Here is a 15,593-nt window from a genome sequence, read left to right on the forward strand (position 1 = left end):
ATTATGGGTCTGGCAAACCCAGGTCCCCAGCTGTTAGTAGCCTTGTTTCCGATTTTCTGCTTTCAGTGCTACTATCTATCTATTACTATTCTATATCTGTCAGTATAAATGAGGATCTCTTGCTATAGTATGCGTGCTGTATGAATATTTTAAGATAGGAGAACTCTGAGAAAGGAATGAGTAAGTTTGGAATCTTGAAAACAGGATGCGATAATACGATTGTTTAACCAATGGCTTCCCAATATGCGATGATATGTTAATATTGATGATATATGTCTTTTTTGTTCTTTATAGCTGAGTATGTAAAGTGCTGTCTGTGGATTTCGTCAGTATATTGCTTCCCTTCAAGGTGAAAGAAGAATTGTGGTTTGTGTAATTTACGTGACCCTGAAATATTATTGTGGTAGTCAAATACGAGCAGTTTTTCAGCAAATGGAGAATGGAACAGAAATATGGATCCTTTCTGTAGTCTTGATTGATGTTGAGCCAGAGCCTGAAAAATTATTCTGCGTTAATACTTGTCCTAGAAAAGAGACGTTTATGTGTTTTGCTGATGCTGTGAGCATTACAGCTTACTGTTTTCGCTGGTGCGGGATGCACTGCAGCCTATATGATTTGTACTGAGGAAATTTCCCTCTTGAAGGTGGAGAAAGATTAAATAATTTTGATTATGCCACCGAAGGAAAGCTTGGTTTAATATAATAAGGATGAAGCAAAACATTTGTCATTTAAACTACAGGAGGATTCGGATCTTTTGTGTCTGTTGTAAGTTCAATATGTTAAGATGATACTGTTTTACAGAATAGAGTGACCAAAATTTTGCCATTCATGAGAAATGAATCCAGAATGACCACCACAGGCGAAATAACTGATTTGGAAGCGAAAGATAACTTAAAGAAGGAAGGAAATTGGAGCAAAATGGGTAAGAAAATGTAATATAAACTGTAAAAAAAAAAAAAATTTAAACCTTCTCAGAGTCATCTATGTTATTAATTCTTGTGATAACGTGATTTTAGATGAAATTTTCTTAGTGTTTTATGTGTGAATATATGAGTATGATAAATGTATAATTGTGAGTCTCTTATCAGGTGTGTCAACTGGTATAAATGTTTTGGCGTGTAAATAACCATTGTTCTTTTTACTGTGTATGTTTAAGGAAAGTTCTCCATATTTATTATGTGACAAGACATATGCGGCGAGCGTCAGGAAGAGGACGAATTAGAACAATGTTGTAGTGGTGTAAACACTTTGTTGAAGTAGCACTGAAGTAGCTCGTTGGATTAACTAGTAGTGGATAGAAGTAGAATTTTGAGTAATGCATGTTTATGGGTAGTTAGTTTGTAGAATAGACAACAGGTGTGCATGTGTGTGTGTAAATAACATTTGAACCCTATGCTGCCCTGACCTATACTTGCACAAGGCATAATCCTATTCATTTTAGTGAATTAATAAGTAGCATTTGATTTATTAAAACGTAAGTGAACCACATTAGTGATGTTGATTTAAATATTATATTGTCAGTTCATTTAATTTTTATTTTTATACTGTCAAGTCATTTAACTTTTATTTTTATATTGTCGATTCATATAATTTTTTTATTTAAAAAAAATTATGTCTCACTTTCATTCGTAAAAATTGTGAAAGACAATACTAAGTGGTATTCTGTATGACATTGTGTAATCACATAACTATGATGAAAAATTTCTGTGAATGCAGTTGAGAACGTGAAAGCGAACCGGCTAAACTCTTACGAGACAGCGGGAGCAGCCGGACTAGTTGTAAACTGGCGGGTTTCCCAGCAGGACACGCTGTCAACCGGGCTACTTCGGGAGCGCGGTCGACAACAAAAGAAGGGCCGCCGCAAACACTTTCCCTTGCACCTGGAGCTAATGGGCGGCCGACCCGTGCGACCCCTCCTGGAGGCGATGACCTGAGATGGGCGAGCGGTCCACCGCGCGGAAATCCATCTGCTGGCAACGCACCACACGCACGCGACCGTGGCGAGACGGGCGCGGTGAAACGACCGAAGACAGGGGATAAAGAGGCGTGGAGCCTTTTGACACGTACTGTCCAGAGAAATTGGCAGACTTCAACGACGCCTATCAACATTTCCTGACGGATGCCCACTGTCAAGCGACAGTAAATCATGGTTCGATGTTCTCTGGTCGCTAAGGGTGGCACAAAGAAGAGCCATTAAGTGTCATCCTTGCCCAGGAATATCAACCTGGCGTGTCAATCGAGGATACCACACGAATTTGACAACACAAACATTGAACCAAATCGAGATGTACGTGACACGGGCCACCAAGAGAAACTTCATGTGAGGGCAGAGACGGCGGGATTGCATGCAACAGCTGCGGCGACGAACGCCCCCCCCCCTTCCCTTATATTGTGCCTCGGAACAGTGGAACTACTGAGTGTGTCAGTGAACAGTGATTATACGGTTCTTAGTTCAATGCATATACGTGTGTTTCTGTCACAGAAACTTTGACTCGTGTGTTTTGCAGGGGTTCGATTTATTGGTGTTTATTAAACTGACTCTTGTATTTTGCAGGTGTTCTATTTATTGGTGTTTTTTTAGATGTTGACTATTGTACTGTTTTATTGATCAATGTTTGTTCTTGTGTGATGTATTAGATTTGTGATATTTTGTTTCGTAAATTCATTCAAGTGGCATTGCTTCGTTTATCAGTCAGATTGCTATTCATTCTCATTGGACTGTGATCGATTAGCCTTTGCATGGGGCATATTTATTGTGAGGAACCCCTTAAGGGTAACAATCACATAATTATTGTAGTTTCAGTATAATGACACAGTGCTCATTGTTTGCTAACTAATTGAAATATAGTAGAGTGATTAAATTAGTGCCACATAGTTATTTTAATTCTACAAATTATTAGTTTTATAATATATAGAATTTTTTTGCGATAACCACTTTGTAAAACATGTTTTTTTCTCTTATCATTTTTTTTGCTTTTGCGGATTGTGCATTGTAATGTTCTGCTTTATAATACTGATGTTATTTTCATGTTTTTTTTAATTGCTGTGGCACCTTTGCTATTTTCATAAATTATACTTGTCAATAAACAGTCATAAATTTTCCTGTGATCAGTTGACTCTTGCAATGAGCAAATACTGGTGAACTCCATAAGGGTAACAACCAGAAATTGTTTTCATATTAATGACACAGGAACCATTGTTTTTACTTGCTGACCGAATTAGGTCTACACTATCTTCTAAATAGGTGTCATAGATTGTTTTTTTTCTCTTTGAAATTGGTAGATTATAAAGATGTGTTGAAATTATTGTTTTTTAGCAAGTAGCTGGTGACCTTTTGCCTTTTCTTTACATTTTTGGTTTAAGTTGGGTGTAAGAAGCCTGCTTGGGAATGTCCTAGCATGGCCAAAAAATTCCCTGCACAGTCTTTTCCCGGAGCGTTGAGGTTATGAAGGGTCTCTGTTGGATTCCTTTCATGTTAATTTCTTAAATCTGTTGTCATTTACGGCATAAATTCCTCTTCTAAATTTACTGTGGCGTTTCTGACTGTCTGGGAGGAGACTGAGCAGTGGAACGTGCTATTTTTACACATAAACAAGAACGATCTGTCACACTACTACACTTTAAAGCACAGTTTATATGTAATTCTTATATGTAATTCATGTCACACAGTCTCATACGGAACCTACATCCGCTTTCTTTTATATACTGTATATGATAAGATACTGTCATCCCCCTTCCCTTCTGTGTGAGAGGATGAATGAGCAAATGTGTTTCTAGTTGCATGCTTGAGGGTAGCAGACAAGCCTGTCTGCTAGAGAACAGTAGGACCAACGTCGGAACAGGTAGCTATGCTTTCTAAAAGCAGAGAGGTTTCTATTCTTAGTATGGTCCTGGCTGTCCCTTGTCATGTTGGTATAGGAAGCTGCCCCTCTGGCCACTTCCGTTTGTATTTGTGAGCCACCCTCAGGAAGCACGCTCAGTAGGAGCGCAGGGCAGTCTGTCCGTGGCGAGCGTCTGAAGTGGTAAGATCTCCGGCTAAGCGCGTGTCTGCTAAGTCCGTAGGACAATGGATTTCTTAAGTTCAGCCTAACTGAAAATTTAATCACCTTTATTTCAGGTTTAGCTCTAAAATATCTAATGTTATCTTAAATTGCAGCGCAGTGTAATTCTCGTGTGAAGTTCAGATCATTTTCCGGTAGTTGCTTTGTCACTACTTTGTGAGTAAAGTGGAACCACGTGTTGATCAGTAACTCTAAGATCATCAATCTTAAATGCGAATGTGCGTGAGATTATAACGTCTCGTCTTGACAGTATTTTTCAATATAGCAACTTTTCTTTATGTTCAACCCACGTGGGGTGTACTTTGTGAGACCACTACCACGTGCTTATATAATTGTTTGACCCATCAGGTTAATAGTAAGACGTTAGTAACCAGTTCGAGGTTTTTCTTTTGTAAATTGCTTTTCGATCTAATTTATTTTAATTATCAAAATTATTGTGGAGTTACACGCTTTGTGTAAACCATGTTGACCACGTGAAGCATGTGGTGTAATCATCAAAGTAGCCCCCAGCTATTCTTTTTGGGAAGATTTCACAGAGAGTTAGTATGAATTTAGTATACCAGTGTGTGGTAATTACATGACGGACAGGATTGTGCTACGAACGTAATTTCTTTGGGTGAAAATTGAATCGGTTGGTTGTGGTTAATTTCCTCTTGCATATGTTTCAACGTTCTTCGTGTGTTATTTTATGAATGCAGTGTTGTATGCAGTCTCCCAATCTTGGCTCCATATTTGATGTGTTCCGTAAGATTACAGACTGACATTTTCCACAATCCTAAGTAAGGCACCAGTTTATTTATGAATCAAATTTAATATGCTGAAATTTCAATGATCAATGTTAAAATAAATTTACAAATATAAACTGATTTATTTCTTTTTATTTAAATTCTCTTTTTTTATATATATTTCACCGGTTCTCGTATGACTATTAAAAGATTATAATTAATGTTAGTCTGGTTGGGAATTTGGTAAGCTAGACTGGATACCTGGTGAAACAGTTGCGCAGTAATGCAAGGCTAACTTCCCCAGACAGTTCACAGCTTTTAAACCGCTTTTATTGTCTAGCAGCACCGCTTACATAGCAAATTAAAGCAACAACGTTACAACTTAAGATCAAATAAGGCAGAAGGGATAGATAACATTCTATCAGAATTTATAAAATCGTTGGGGGAATTGGCAACAAAACGACTATTCACGTTGGTGTGTAGAATGTATGACTCTGGCGACATACCATCTGACTTTCGGAAAAAAGTGATCCACATAATTCGGAAGACGGCAAGAGCTGACAAGTGCGATAATTATCGCACAATCAGTTTAACAGCTCATGCATCCAAGTTGCTGACAAGAATAATATACGGAAGAATGGAAAAGAAAACTGAGGATGCGCTAGATTACGGTTTGGCTTCATAAAAGGTAAAGGCACGAGAAAGGCAATTCTGACGATGCGGTTAATAATGGAGTAAGACTAAAGAAAAGACACCTTCATAGGCTCTGTCGACCTGGAAAAAGCGTTCGACATTGTAAAATGGTGCAAGATGTTCGAAATTCTGAGAAAAATAGCGGTAAGCTATAGGGAGAGACGGATCATATACGATATGTCCAATAGCCATGAAGGAATAATAAGAGTGGACGACCAGGAACGAAACGCTTGTATTAGAAAGGGTGTAAGACAAGGATGTAGCCTTTCGCCCCTACTGTTCAATCTGTCCATCGAGGAAGCAATGAGGGAAATAAAAGAAAGGTTCAGGAGTGGAATTAGAATTCAAGGTGAAAGGATATCAATGATACGATTCGCTGATGACATTTCTGTCTTGAGTGAATGTGAAGAAGAATTACATGGTTTCCTGAATGGAATGAACAGTGTAATGAGTACAGAGTATGGATTGAGAGTAAATCGAAGAAAGACGAAGATAATGAGAAGTAGTAGAAATGAGAACAGCGAGAAACTGAAGATCAGGATCGATGGTCACAAAGTAGATAAATGTAAACGTCGTGTGACTAGGGCTTCCGTCGGTTAGACCGTCCACCGGCTGCAAGTCTTTCGATTTGACGCCACTTCGGCGACTTTCACGTCGATGGGTATGAAATATTGATTAAGTAGGACAATACAACACCCAGTCCCTGAGTGGAGAAAATCTCAGACCCGGCCGGGAATCGAAAGGATTGACATTCTGTCGCACTGTCCACTCAGCTACCGGGGGCGGACACGAAGTAGATGAAGTTAAGGAATTCCGCTACCTAGGCAGTAAAATAAAGAGTGACGGACGGAGCAAGGAAGACATCAAAAGCAGAGTAGCAATGGAAAAAGGACATTCCTGGCCAAGAGAAGTCTACTAATATCAAATATCAGCCTTAATTTGAGGAAGAAATTTGTGAGAATGTACGTCCGGACTACAGGATTGTATGGTAGTGAAAGATGTACTTTGGTAAAACAGGAACAGGATCGAAGCATTTGAGATGTTGAAAATTAGGTGGACTGATAATTTAAGGAATGAGCAGGTTCTGTGCAGAATCGGACAGGAAAGGGATACGTGAAAAACAATGATAAGGAGAAGGGACAGGATGATAGGACATCGGTTAAGACATGAGGAAATGACTTCCATGGTACTAGAGGCAGCTGTAGAAGGTAAAAACTGTAGAGGAAGACAGAGATTGGATTACATCCAGCAAATAAGAGAGGACGTAGGTTGCAAGTGCTACTCTGAGATGAAAAGATTAGCACGGGAGAGGAATTCGTGGCGGGCCGCATCAAACCAATCAGAAGACCGATGACCCAAAAACAAAACAAAAAAACCGCATTCGGATTGGTGGATGAGGGCGAGTGCAGCACATGGCGCTCAAGGATTTGGAGGGACTAATGAAACTTGGAAGGGGCGGAGATATATGCAACACTTGCATTGGTTTCGTCGGGAGGGATAAAACTTGCATAGATTTAGCCCCAAGGTTTCGACGCTCAGACGTTTAAATACTTTCCACATGTTGCGCGTTTTCGTGTTAAAAGTTAGTAGGTAGAATTCCAGATTAGGGTTTGGCTAATGCTACTGCAAAGTATGTTATTGTTTTATTTAGATGAAATGGACAGTTGTGGTTAGTTAGGTGTCTCAGGAACATCTAGTTATTGTGGTTTTTCTTAAAATAAATGCTTGGCTTTTTGCAGAATCGATGGAGAGAATCCACGAGTTACAGTAGAAGGCGAAATACTGACTTGGAGGTGGAAGGATTATTTGGGGCAATCTTCTACAATTCAAACTGCGACGCGGAAAGTAAGTTGTCTTTACTTAAACGTGAGACTTCTCTGAGTACATCACTTTTTCCAGTGTTTTGGAAGAAGACGTGAGCGAGGAAACTGGGCGATAGTTACGTAAAACTTCATTTTTCTTATAGAAGGTTTGTCTAGAAAAACTACCTTTGGTGCATTAGATATATCACTAAGGACATCACTTATTAAGGTAGAACAACTTTTCAGATTTCTGTTTGATTCCATCCACACCATATGACCTCCGTTTCTTAGAACTTTTTTTAACTGTATTAATTTCAATGTGGGCTGTTGCTACTACTAGTTATTGTTCCTTGAAGTTTTATGGTATGTATATTCTCTTGCTTCTGTGAACCCTATATTACGTGCTCCATTCAGAAAGCGATTGTTAAAAATAGCCGCAGTTTATGAATTAGCAGTCTCAACATTGTCAATTAGTTTAATTGTTGTGGTGTTTTGTACACTGATTGATTATCCTGTCCTCGTTTCACAATATCCCACGTAATTTAATCTTGTTACTTTTATTACTAATATCTGTCATGACGTACAGATTTCTGGAATTTTAGCGATCTTTACTTAAAAGATTTTCTGTAGAATGCATGTAACGTCGGGTCTTGACTTGTTCTGACCCTCATGTAAATTTCCCTTTTCCTTTTTTCCTAATAAATTTGCTTTTAGTCGTCCACTGGACTTTCTGGATAACGTTTTAGGAAGGCAACTTTCAAACCTCGACAAAAATTCAATATAGAATACAGCGAATTTGACAACAGCATCTCTTTCTATCAATAACTCATCCCATATTCCTCTTGCAACTGATTCTTAAAAATTTGCGTCCTGCTCTCAATAAAACTCACTGCTTTGTCTGTGAACATGCCTCAGAGCTGTTAGATGCCACGTTGTTTAAATTTGCATTTATTGTGCGTCATGGGTCATATAGACCAGTAACAATTGTATATACAGTAAACGCTTCAGCCTGAGCACTGTGTATACAAGTGTTCTCAACCAGGGGCTTGCTGTCTTGCCGCTGATGAGATGGAATATTCATTATTGATATCAGACGGGAACAGACAAATGATGTTTGCAGTTAATTTCTTCTACCAGAATCTTTCAAAAAATCTACACTTCAAAATGGTTCAGATGGCTCTGAGCACTATGGGACTTAACATCTGTGGTCATCAGTCCCCTAGAACTTAGAACTACTTAAACCTAACTAACCTAAGGACATCACACACATCCATGCCCGAAGCAGGATTCGAACCTGCGACCGTAGCAGCCGCGCGGTTCCGGACTGCGCGCCTAGAACCGCTAGACCACCGCGGCCGGCTAATCTACACTTAAATCTTCCGTTAACTACTGGTTAGTTGTTCTTGTTTGACAGGGAGTGGTAGCTCAATAATGCATGCAGAGTTCTCAAATTATCTTGACAGTTTCACACAGGGGACATGAAGACTGTTGCAGTTACAAAAGAAGTATTCTGCAGTAACAGTTCCCCAGCACATTACTCTAGTTTCTAACCTACGCAAAAACTGTTTGTTTCGAAGTTATACTTTTGTCGCAATTCCTCCTATTTCCACGCTAATTCTGCACAAAAACGACACTAGTCTATAAATCCCAATATTGGTGTTTAGAGAGGCACAGAACGTCTACTACGTCACAGTTTCTGTGGTGTCACTGCCAGACACCACACTTGCTAGGTGGTAGCTTAAATCGGCCGCGGTCCATTAATACATGTCGGACCCGCGTGTCGCCACTGTGTGATCGCAGACCGAGCGCCACCACACGGCAGGTCTCGAGAGACGTACGAGAACTCGCCCCAGTTGTACGACGACGTTGCTAGCGACTATACTGACGAAGCCTTTGCTCTCATTTGCCGAGAGACAGTTAGAATAGCCTTCAGCTAAGTTAATGGCTACGACTTAGCAAGGCGCCAATTGTATCAGTGCATGTATCTTACGAGTCTCATTTGTATAGTCAAGAGAGATGTACCAAAGGAAGCATTAAAAGTTAAGTATATTCCACAGACGTATTTTCTTTATAGCAGTCATAACGTATCCTGTTCCAGACTTGACGCCAGTCGGCATGTGTGTACGCGTGCCTTTCGGCTTCCTCCTCAGTGTGGCGTGACTAGCTTGTTACGCCACAACAGTTTCCACATAACAAAAAACTGCGGTTTGTTGGCAGAACACTTACGAAATGCAACAGGTCTATTAAGGAGACTGCCTACACCACGCTTCTCCGTCCTGGTGCGTGATGTAGAATCTGCATCAAATGTGATTGACGGAGGACATCGAAAAGTTCAGAGAATGGGAGTTGGTTTTGTATTATTGCGAAATAGGAGAGAGAGTGTCACGGATGTGCTACGTGAATGGGGATGTCAATAATAAAAACGAAGGTGTCTCTCGTTGCTGCACGACCTTCTCACGAAATTTTCATCAACAACTTCCTCCTCCGAATGCGGAAATGTTTTGTTGGCGCTCACCTGCATAGTGAGAAATGATCATGAGAATAAAAATGGTTCAAATGGCTCTGAGCACTATGGGACTTAACATCTGTGGTCATCAGTCCCCTAGAACTTAGAACTACTTAAACCTAACTAACCTAAGGACATCACACACATCCATGCCCGAGGCAGGTTTCGAACCTGCGACCGCAGTGGTCGCGTGGTTCCAGACTGTATCTCCTAGAACCGCTCGGCCACTCCGGCCGGCTGAGAATAAAACAAGAGAAGGCAGAACTCGCACGGAAAATGTAAGTTTTCGTTTTTCTCGCACGCTGTTCGAGAACGGGACGGTAGAGAAATAATTGAAGTTGGTCCGATGTACCTTCTGTTGGACATTTAGTTGGCATATACATGTAGACATAAATGTAATAATTTTTTTCAAGACGGCCTGTCTGTAATCTGACTGGCTAAAATTGTGCACTGTGATTCATGACCATTCCCACTGCAACCACTGAAAGGTTGTTGTCTCTGTTCATGAAGCATATGTTATTCTGGACTCTCCACAGATACTCCTCAGATACCTACGGTATGCTTAATGGAAAGAGGGGAGGGAGATTCTTATATGGGTGTGAAGATAGACTACTTCCGTTAAGCATCAAGTTGACATGGTTGTAGTGTTCAGCTAACCTGGGTGTCCTATCAGTGTTAGATACTTTGGTTTCGTGCATGGGGTTAGGATGGTCATTTCAAGTCGGATCTAGACCCTCTGCATGGACGCATCCAAGAATGTTAGTGGATAATGTTTTGGCATCAGAAGCGGAACTTCTCTGAGGTCTGGCATGGTGTGGAAGAGAGACTGTGTCACCCGAAAAGAGATAATACATTTTCACCATTAGTTGAATTCAGCTGGTGAGCAGCTATGGACAATTCCAAGTCCACAGCAATAGTATAGGTGGAGAAGGATTTGATCCATTCCTAGCGGACAAAATTGTATGGGATGGGATTGCCGGCCGCGGTGGTCTAGCGGTTCTGGCGCTGCAGTCCGGAACCGCGGGACTGCTACGGTCGCAGGTTCGAATCCTGCCTCGGGCATGGATGTGTGTGATGTCCTTAGGTTAGTTAGGTTTAAGTAGTTCTAAGTTCTAGGGGACTTATGACCTAAGATGTTGAGTCCCATAGTGCTCAGAGCCATTTGAACCATTTTTTGGGATGGGATGATTGAGGGAGATTTTGTTTCAGTGGAACCAGAAGGATCCACACCGCCTGCAGCCGGCACGTGAGTGTGTTTGCGACGTACCTCATGACGCAGTTCCAGTACTCCATGCAGTCACAGCCCCCTCTGACGGCGCCCAGGCTGTAGCTCTCCGCCTCGTTGTCTGAGACGTCCGGCGCTGTCGCCGCAGATCGCAGCAGCAGCAGTAGCAGCAGCAACAGCAGACCCCAGGCCCGCATGTCGGGTACGTTTCTGCACACACGAAACAGTAATGGTCAAGGCACTGCAATGGAAGTAAACACGTAAAGCGCACGAAACAGTTGTAGTGAACACTCATTTGTAGGGAACTAATAGTATGTGTACAGCAGACGAATCGGCGCTCCTGACATGTGGACATAAGGTACAGTCTTCACTGCACGGTAACCTCAGAATCTGTACTGGATCTTCGAGTGTCCTCGCGCACACCGTGGAAAACACAGCTCTGACGCAGGGAACACTCCAATGCCCATGTCGTACAGTATCTGGGCTTTTAAGGGAGCAGCGGGAATGCGTAAGTACAATGTTTACAGTAAGACTGTACTGTTCAAAGAACTGTAGATGACAGGTACGCTCATTCGCCATTTCATATCGTAACGGCGGTTAAATGGATTACTGTGCAGCAGGTCAATCGTTCTGTCAATGACTGTCAGTGTGCTCTCCTGTGTCAACCTTCTCATCTCCTTGTATGACTTGCACCCCCAAGTCTTTAATTATTTGTCGGATATATTCCTATCTTTGTCTTCTCCTGTAGTTTTTACTCCCTACAACCCCTTCTGGTGACCTTGCTCCTTCTTCTTCTGCACTTCAACGTTTAGGCTCTTGTGCCTGTTTCGCCTTCACTTCTCACTGCTACCTCGTTCTGTGTCTTCCTACCTACGCCCCTTCTTCCTCTTGCCTAGTACAGCAGCATGGCCTGACGTTTGAAACGGGGGGGGGGGGAGGGAGGGGGGAATCCCTTCTAGTAAAATGGAAGTTATTCCCCCATGTCTTAACACATGTGCCATACTGTTCCTTCTTCCTGTCAGTGTTTTACGTTTCTTCCTTTCTTCACAGATTCTGTGGAGAACCTCCTCATTCCTTACCTGTCCACCTAATTTTCAACATCCTTCTACGCCACCACATTTCAAACCCTCCGATTTTCTTCTTTTCCCGTTTTCCCACAATCCACGATTTAGTAATGACGCTGTGATCCAAAAGTTCATTCTCAGAAATTTCTTGAAAAAGGCCGATGTTTGATACGAGTGTTCTACTTTTGGACACGTTTGCGGTCTTTTACGTGCTATTCTGCTTTTCATGTCCGACTTGCTTCGCCCATCAATTGTTGCTTTGCTTCCGAAGTAGCAGAGTTCCGTCACTTCGTCTACTGCGTGGTTCGTTATTTTGACGGGAGACTTCTCTCTGGTCTCAATTTGCTATACGTCGTTACTTTTCTTTTTCTTTATTCTTAATTCATATTCTGCGCTCAGTTAGTTATTTATCCCATTCAGATTTCCGGTACATTATTTTTGTCAGCAACTTGGATGCGGCAGTTCTTACACTTATTTGCCCTTGCTATCTTCGTAATGGTGTGGACAATATTCTTTTGAAAACCTGATGATATGTCTTCAGACTCATAGATTCAGCAAACCGACGTGAACAGTCGTTTATTGTCTAGTTTCGTCAAGGATTTTGTCAATGCCTTCCGTTTTATTTGATCGCAAGTCTTCGAAATCTCTATTAATTCTGACTGTAATGCTGTATCTCCTATATCTTCTCTATGGCCCCCCTTCCTATTTCAATCAAATCACAGACAGCTCTCCCCCGTCACAGAGGCTTTAAATGTACGCTTTTTACCTATCTTATGTCTCCTCTGTATTTAACAATACTCGTATAATTCCTCTTGGATAATGCATCACATGTATTCGACACTACGCGTTTGAAAATCACAATTTTTGCAAGTTGTCCGAAACAAAGATTTAGCTGTGAATACGAAGATTCTGGACACGGTCGAGATATATATCAAAGCCACTGTATTTTACGAAAATCTTAGTTTAACGTAATATAATCCCTTATAGTAGTAGAAAATTATTGCCTGAATTTATAAGACAAAATTACAATCTGATGACTATCTGTGACATGATTATATAGGTTTTTGACAGGTTCATTTTAGTGAATCACGTATTTTAATCTACTTGTTGTTGTTGTTGTGGTCTTCAGTCCTGAGACTGGTTTGATGCAGCTCTCCATGCTACTCTATCCTGTGCAAGCTTCTTCATCTCCCAGTACCTACTGCAACCTACATCCTTCTGAATCTGCTTAGTGTATGCATCTCTTGGTCTCCCCCTACGATTTTTACCCTCCACGCTGCCCTCCAATACTAAATTGGTGATCCCTTGATGCCTCAGAACATGTCCTACCAACCGATCCCTTCTTCTGGTCAAGTTGTGCCACAAACTCCTCTTCTCCCCAATCCTGTTCAGTACCTCCTCATTAGTTATGTGATCTACCCATCTAATCTTCAGCATCCTTCTGTAGCACCACACTTCGAAAGCTTCTATTCTCTTCTTGTCCAAACTATTTATCGTCCATGTTTCACTTCCATACATGGCTACACTCCATACAAATACTTTCAGAAACGACTTCCTGACACTTAAATCTATACTCGATGTTAACAAATTTCTCTTCTTCAGAAACGCTTTCCTTGCCATTGCCAGTCTACATTTTATATCCTCTCTACTTCGACCATCATCAGTTATTTTACTCCCCAAATAGCAAAACTCCTTTACTACTTTAAGTGTCTCATTTCCTAATCTAATACCCTCAACATCACCCGACTTAATTCGACTACATTCCATTATCCTTGTTTTGCTTTTGTTGATGTTCATCTTATATCCTCCCTTCAAGACACCATCCATTCCATTCAACTGCTCTTCCAAGTCCTTTGCTGTCTCTGACAGAATTACAATGTCATCGGCGAATCTCAAAGTTTTTATTTCTTCTCCATGGATTTTAATACCTACTCCGAATTTTTCTTTTGTTTCCTTTACTGCTTGCTCAATATACAGATTGAATAACATCGGGGAGAGGCTACAACCCTGTCTTACTCCCTTCCCAACCACTGCTTCCCTTTCATATCCCTCGACTCTTATAACTGCCATCTGGTTTCTGTACAAATTGTAAATAGCCTTTCGCTCCCTGTATTTTACCCCTGCCACCTTTAGAATTTGAAAGAGAGTATTCCAGTCAACATTGTCAAAAGCTTTCTCTAAGTCTACAAATGCTAGAAACGTAGGTTTGCCTTTCCTTAATCTTTCTTCTAAGATAAGTCGTAAGGTCAGTATTGCCTCACGTGTTCCAGTATTTCTACGGAATCCAAACTGATCTTCCCCGAGGTCGGCTTCTACTAGTTTTTCCATTCGTCTGTAAAGAATTCGTGTTAGTATTTTGCAGCTGTGGCTTATTAAACTGATTGTTCGGTAATTCTCACATCTGTCAACACCTGCTTTCTTTGGGATTGGAATTATTATATTCTTCTTGAAGTCTGAGGGTATTTCGCCTGTTTCATACATCTTGCTCACCAGATGGTAGAGTTTTGTCAGGACTGGCTCTCCCAAGGCCGTCAGTAGTTCCAATGGAATGTTGTCTACTCCGGGGGCCTTGTTTCGACTCAGGTCTTTCAGTGCTCTGTCAAACTCTTCACGCAGTATCGTATCTCCCATTTCATCTTCATCTACATCCTCTTCCATTTCCATAATATTGTTCTCAAGTACATCGCCCTTGTATAGACCCTCTATATACTCCTTCCACCTTTCTGCTTTCCCTTCTTTGCTTAGAACTGGGTTTCCATCTGAGCTCTTGATCATACAAGTGGTTCTCTTATCTCCAAAGGTCTCTTTAATTTTCCTGTAGGCAGTATCTATCTTACCCCTAGTGAGATAAGCCTCTACATCCTTACATTTGTCCTCTAGCCATCCCTGCTTAGCCATTTTGCACTTCCTGTCGATCTCATTTTTGAGACGTTTGTATTCCTTTTTGCCTGCTTCATTTACTGCATTTTTATATTTTCTCCTTTCATCAATTAAATTCAATATTTCTTCTGTTACCCAAGGATTTCTACTAGCCCTCGTCTTTTTACCTGCTTGATCCTCTGCTGCCTTTACTACTTCATCCCTCAAAGCTACCCATTCTTCTTCTACTGTATTTCTTTCCCCCATTCCTGTCAATTGTTCCCTTATGCTCTCCCTGAAACTCTGTACAACCTCTGGTTCTTTCAGTTTATCCAGGTCCCATCTCCTTAAATTCCCACCTTTTTGCAGTTTCTTCAGTTTTAATCTACAGGTCATAACCAATAGATTGTGGTCAGAGTCCACATCTGCCCCTGGAAATGTCTTACAATTTAAAACCTGGTTCCTAAATCTCTGTCTTACCATTATATAATCTATCTGATACCTTTTAGTATCTCCAGGGTTCTTCCATGTATACAACCTTCTATCATGATTCTTAAACCAAGTGTTAGCTATGATTAAATTGTGCTCTGTGCAAAATTCTACCAGGCGGCTTCCTCTTTCATTTCTTAGCCCCAATCCATATTCACCTACTACGTTT

General features: G+C 41.0%; 1 protein-coding gene across 1 annotated transcript in view; it reads right to left on the reverse strand.

Annotated features, from left to right (window-relative positions):
* The window catches only part of LOC126251612 (chymotrypsinogen 2-like), a 392,513-nt gene that overhangs the window by 85,403 nt on the left and 291,517 nt on the right, over positions 1-15,593 (reverse strand). Inside the window, exon 3 of the mRNA XM_049952152.1 lies at positions 11,055-11,222. Coding sequence (XP_049808109.1) covers positions 11,055-11,222 — 168 coding nt within the window. The remainder of the gene's footprint in view (positions 1-11,054; positions 11,223-15,593) is intronic.

This window comes from Schistocerca nitens, chromosome 4, assembly GCF_023898315.1.
Source record: "Schistocerca nitens isolate TAMUIC-IGC-003100 chromosome 4, iqSchNite1.1, whole genome shotgun sequence".
Lineage (NCBI taxonomy): Eukaryota > Metazoa > Arthropoda > Insecta > Orthoptera > Acrididae > Schistocerca > Schistocerca nitens.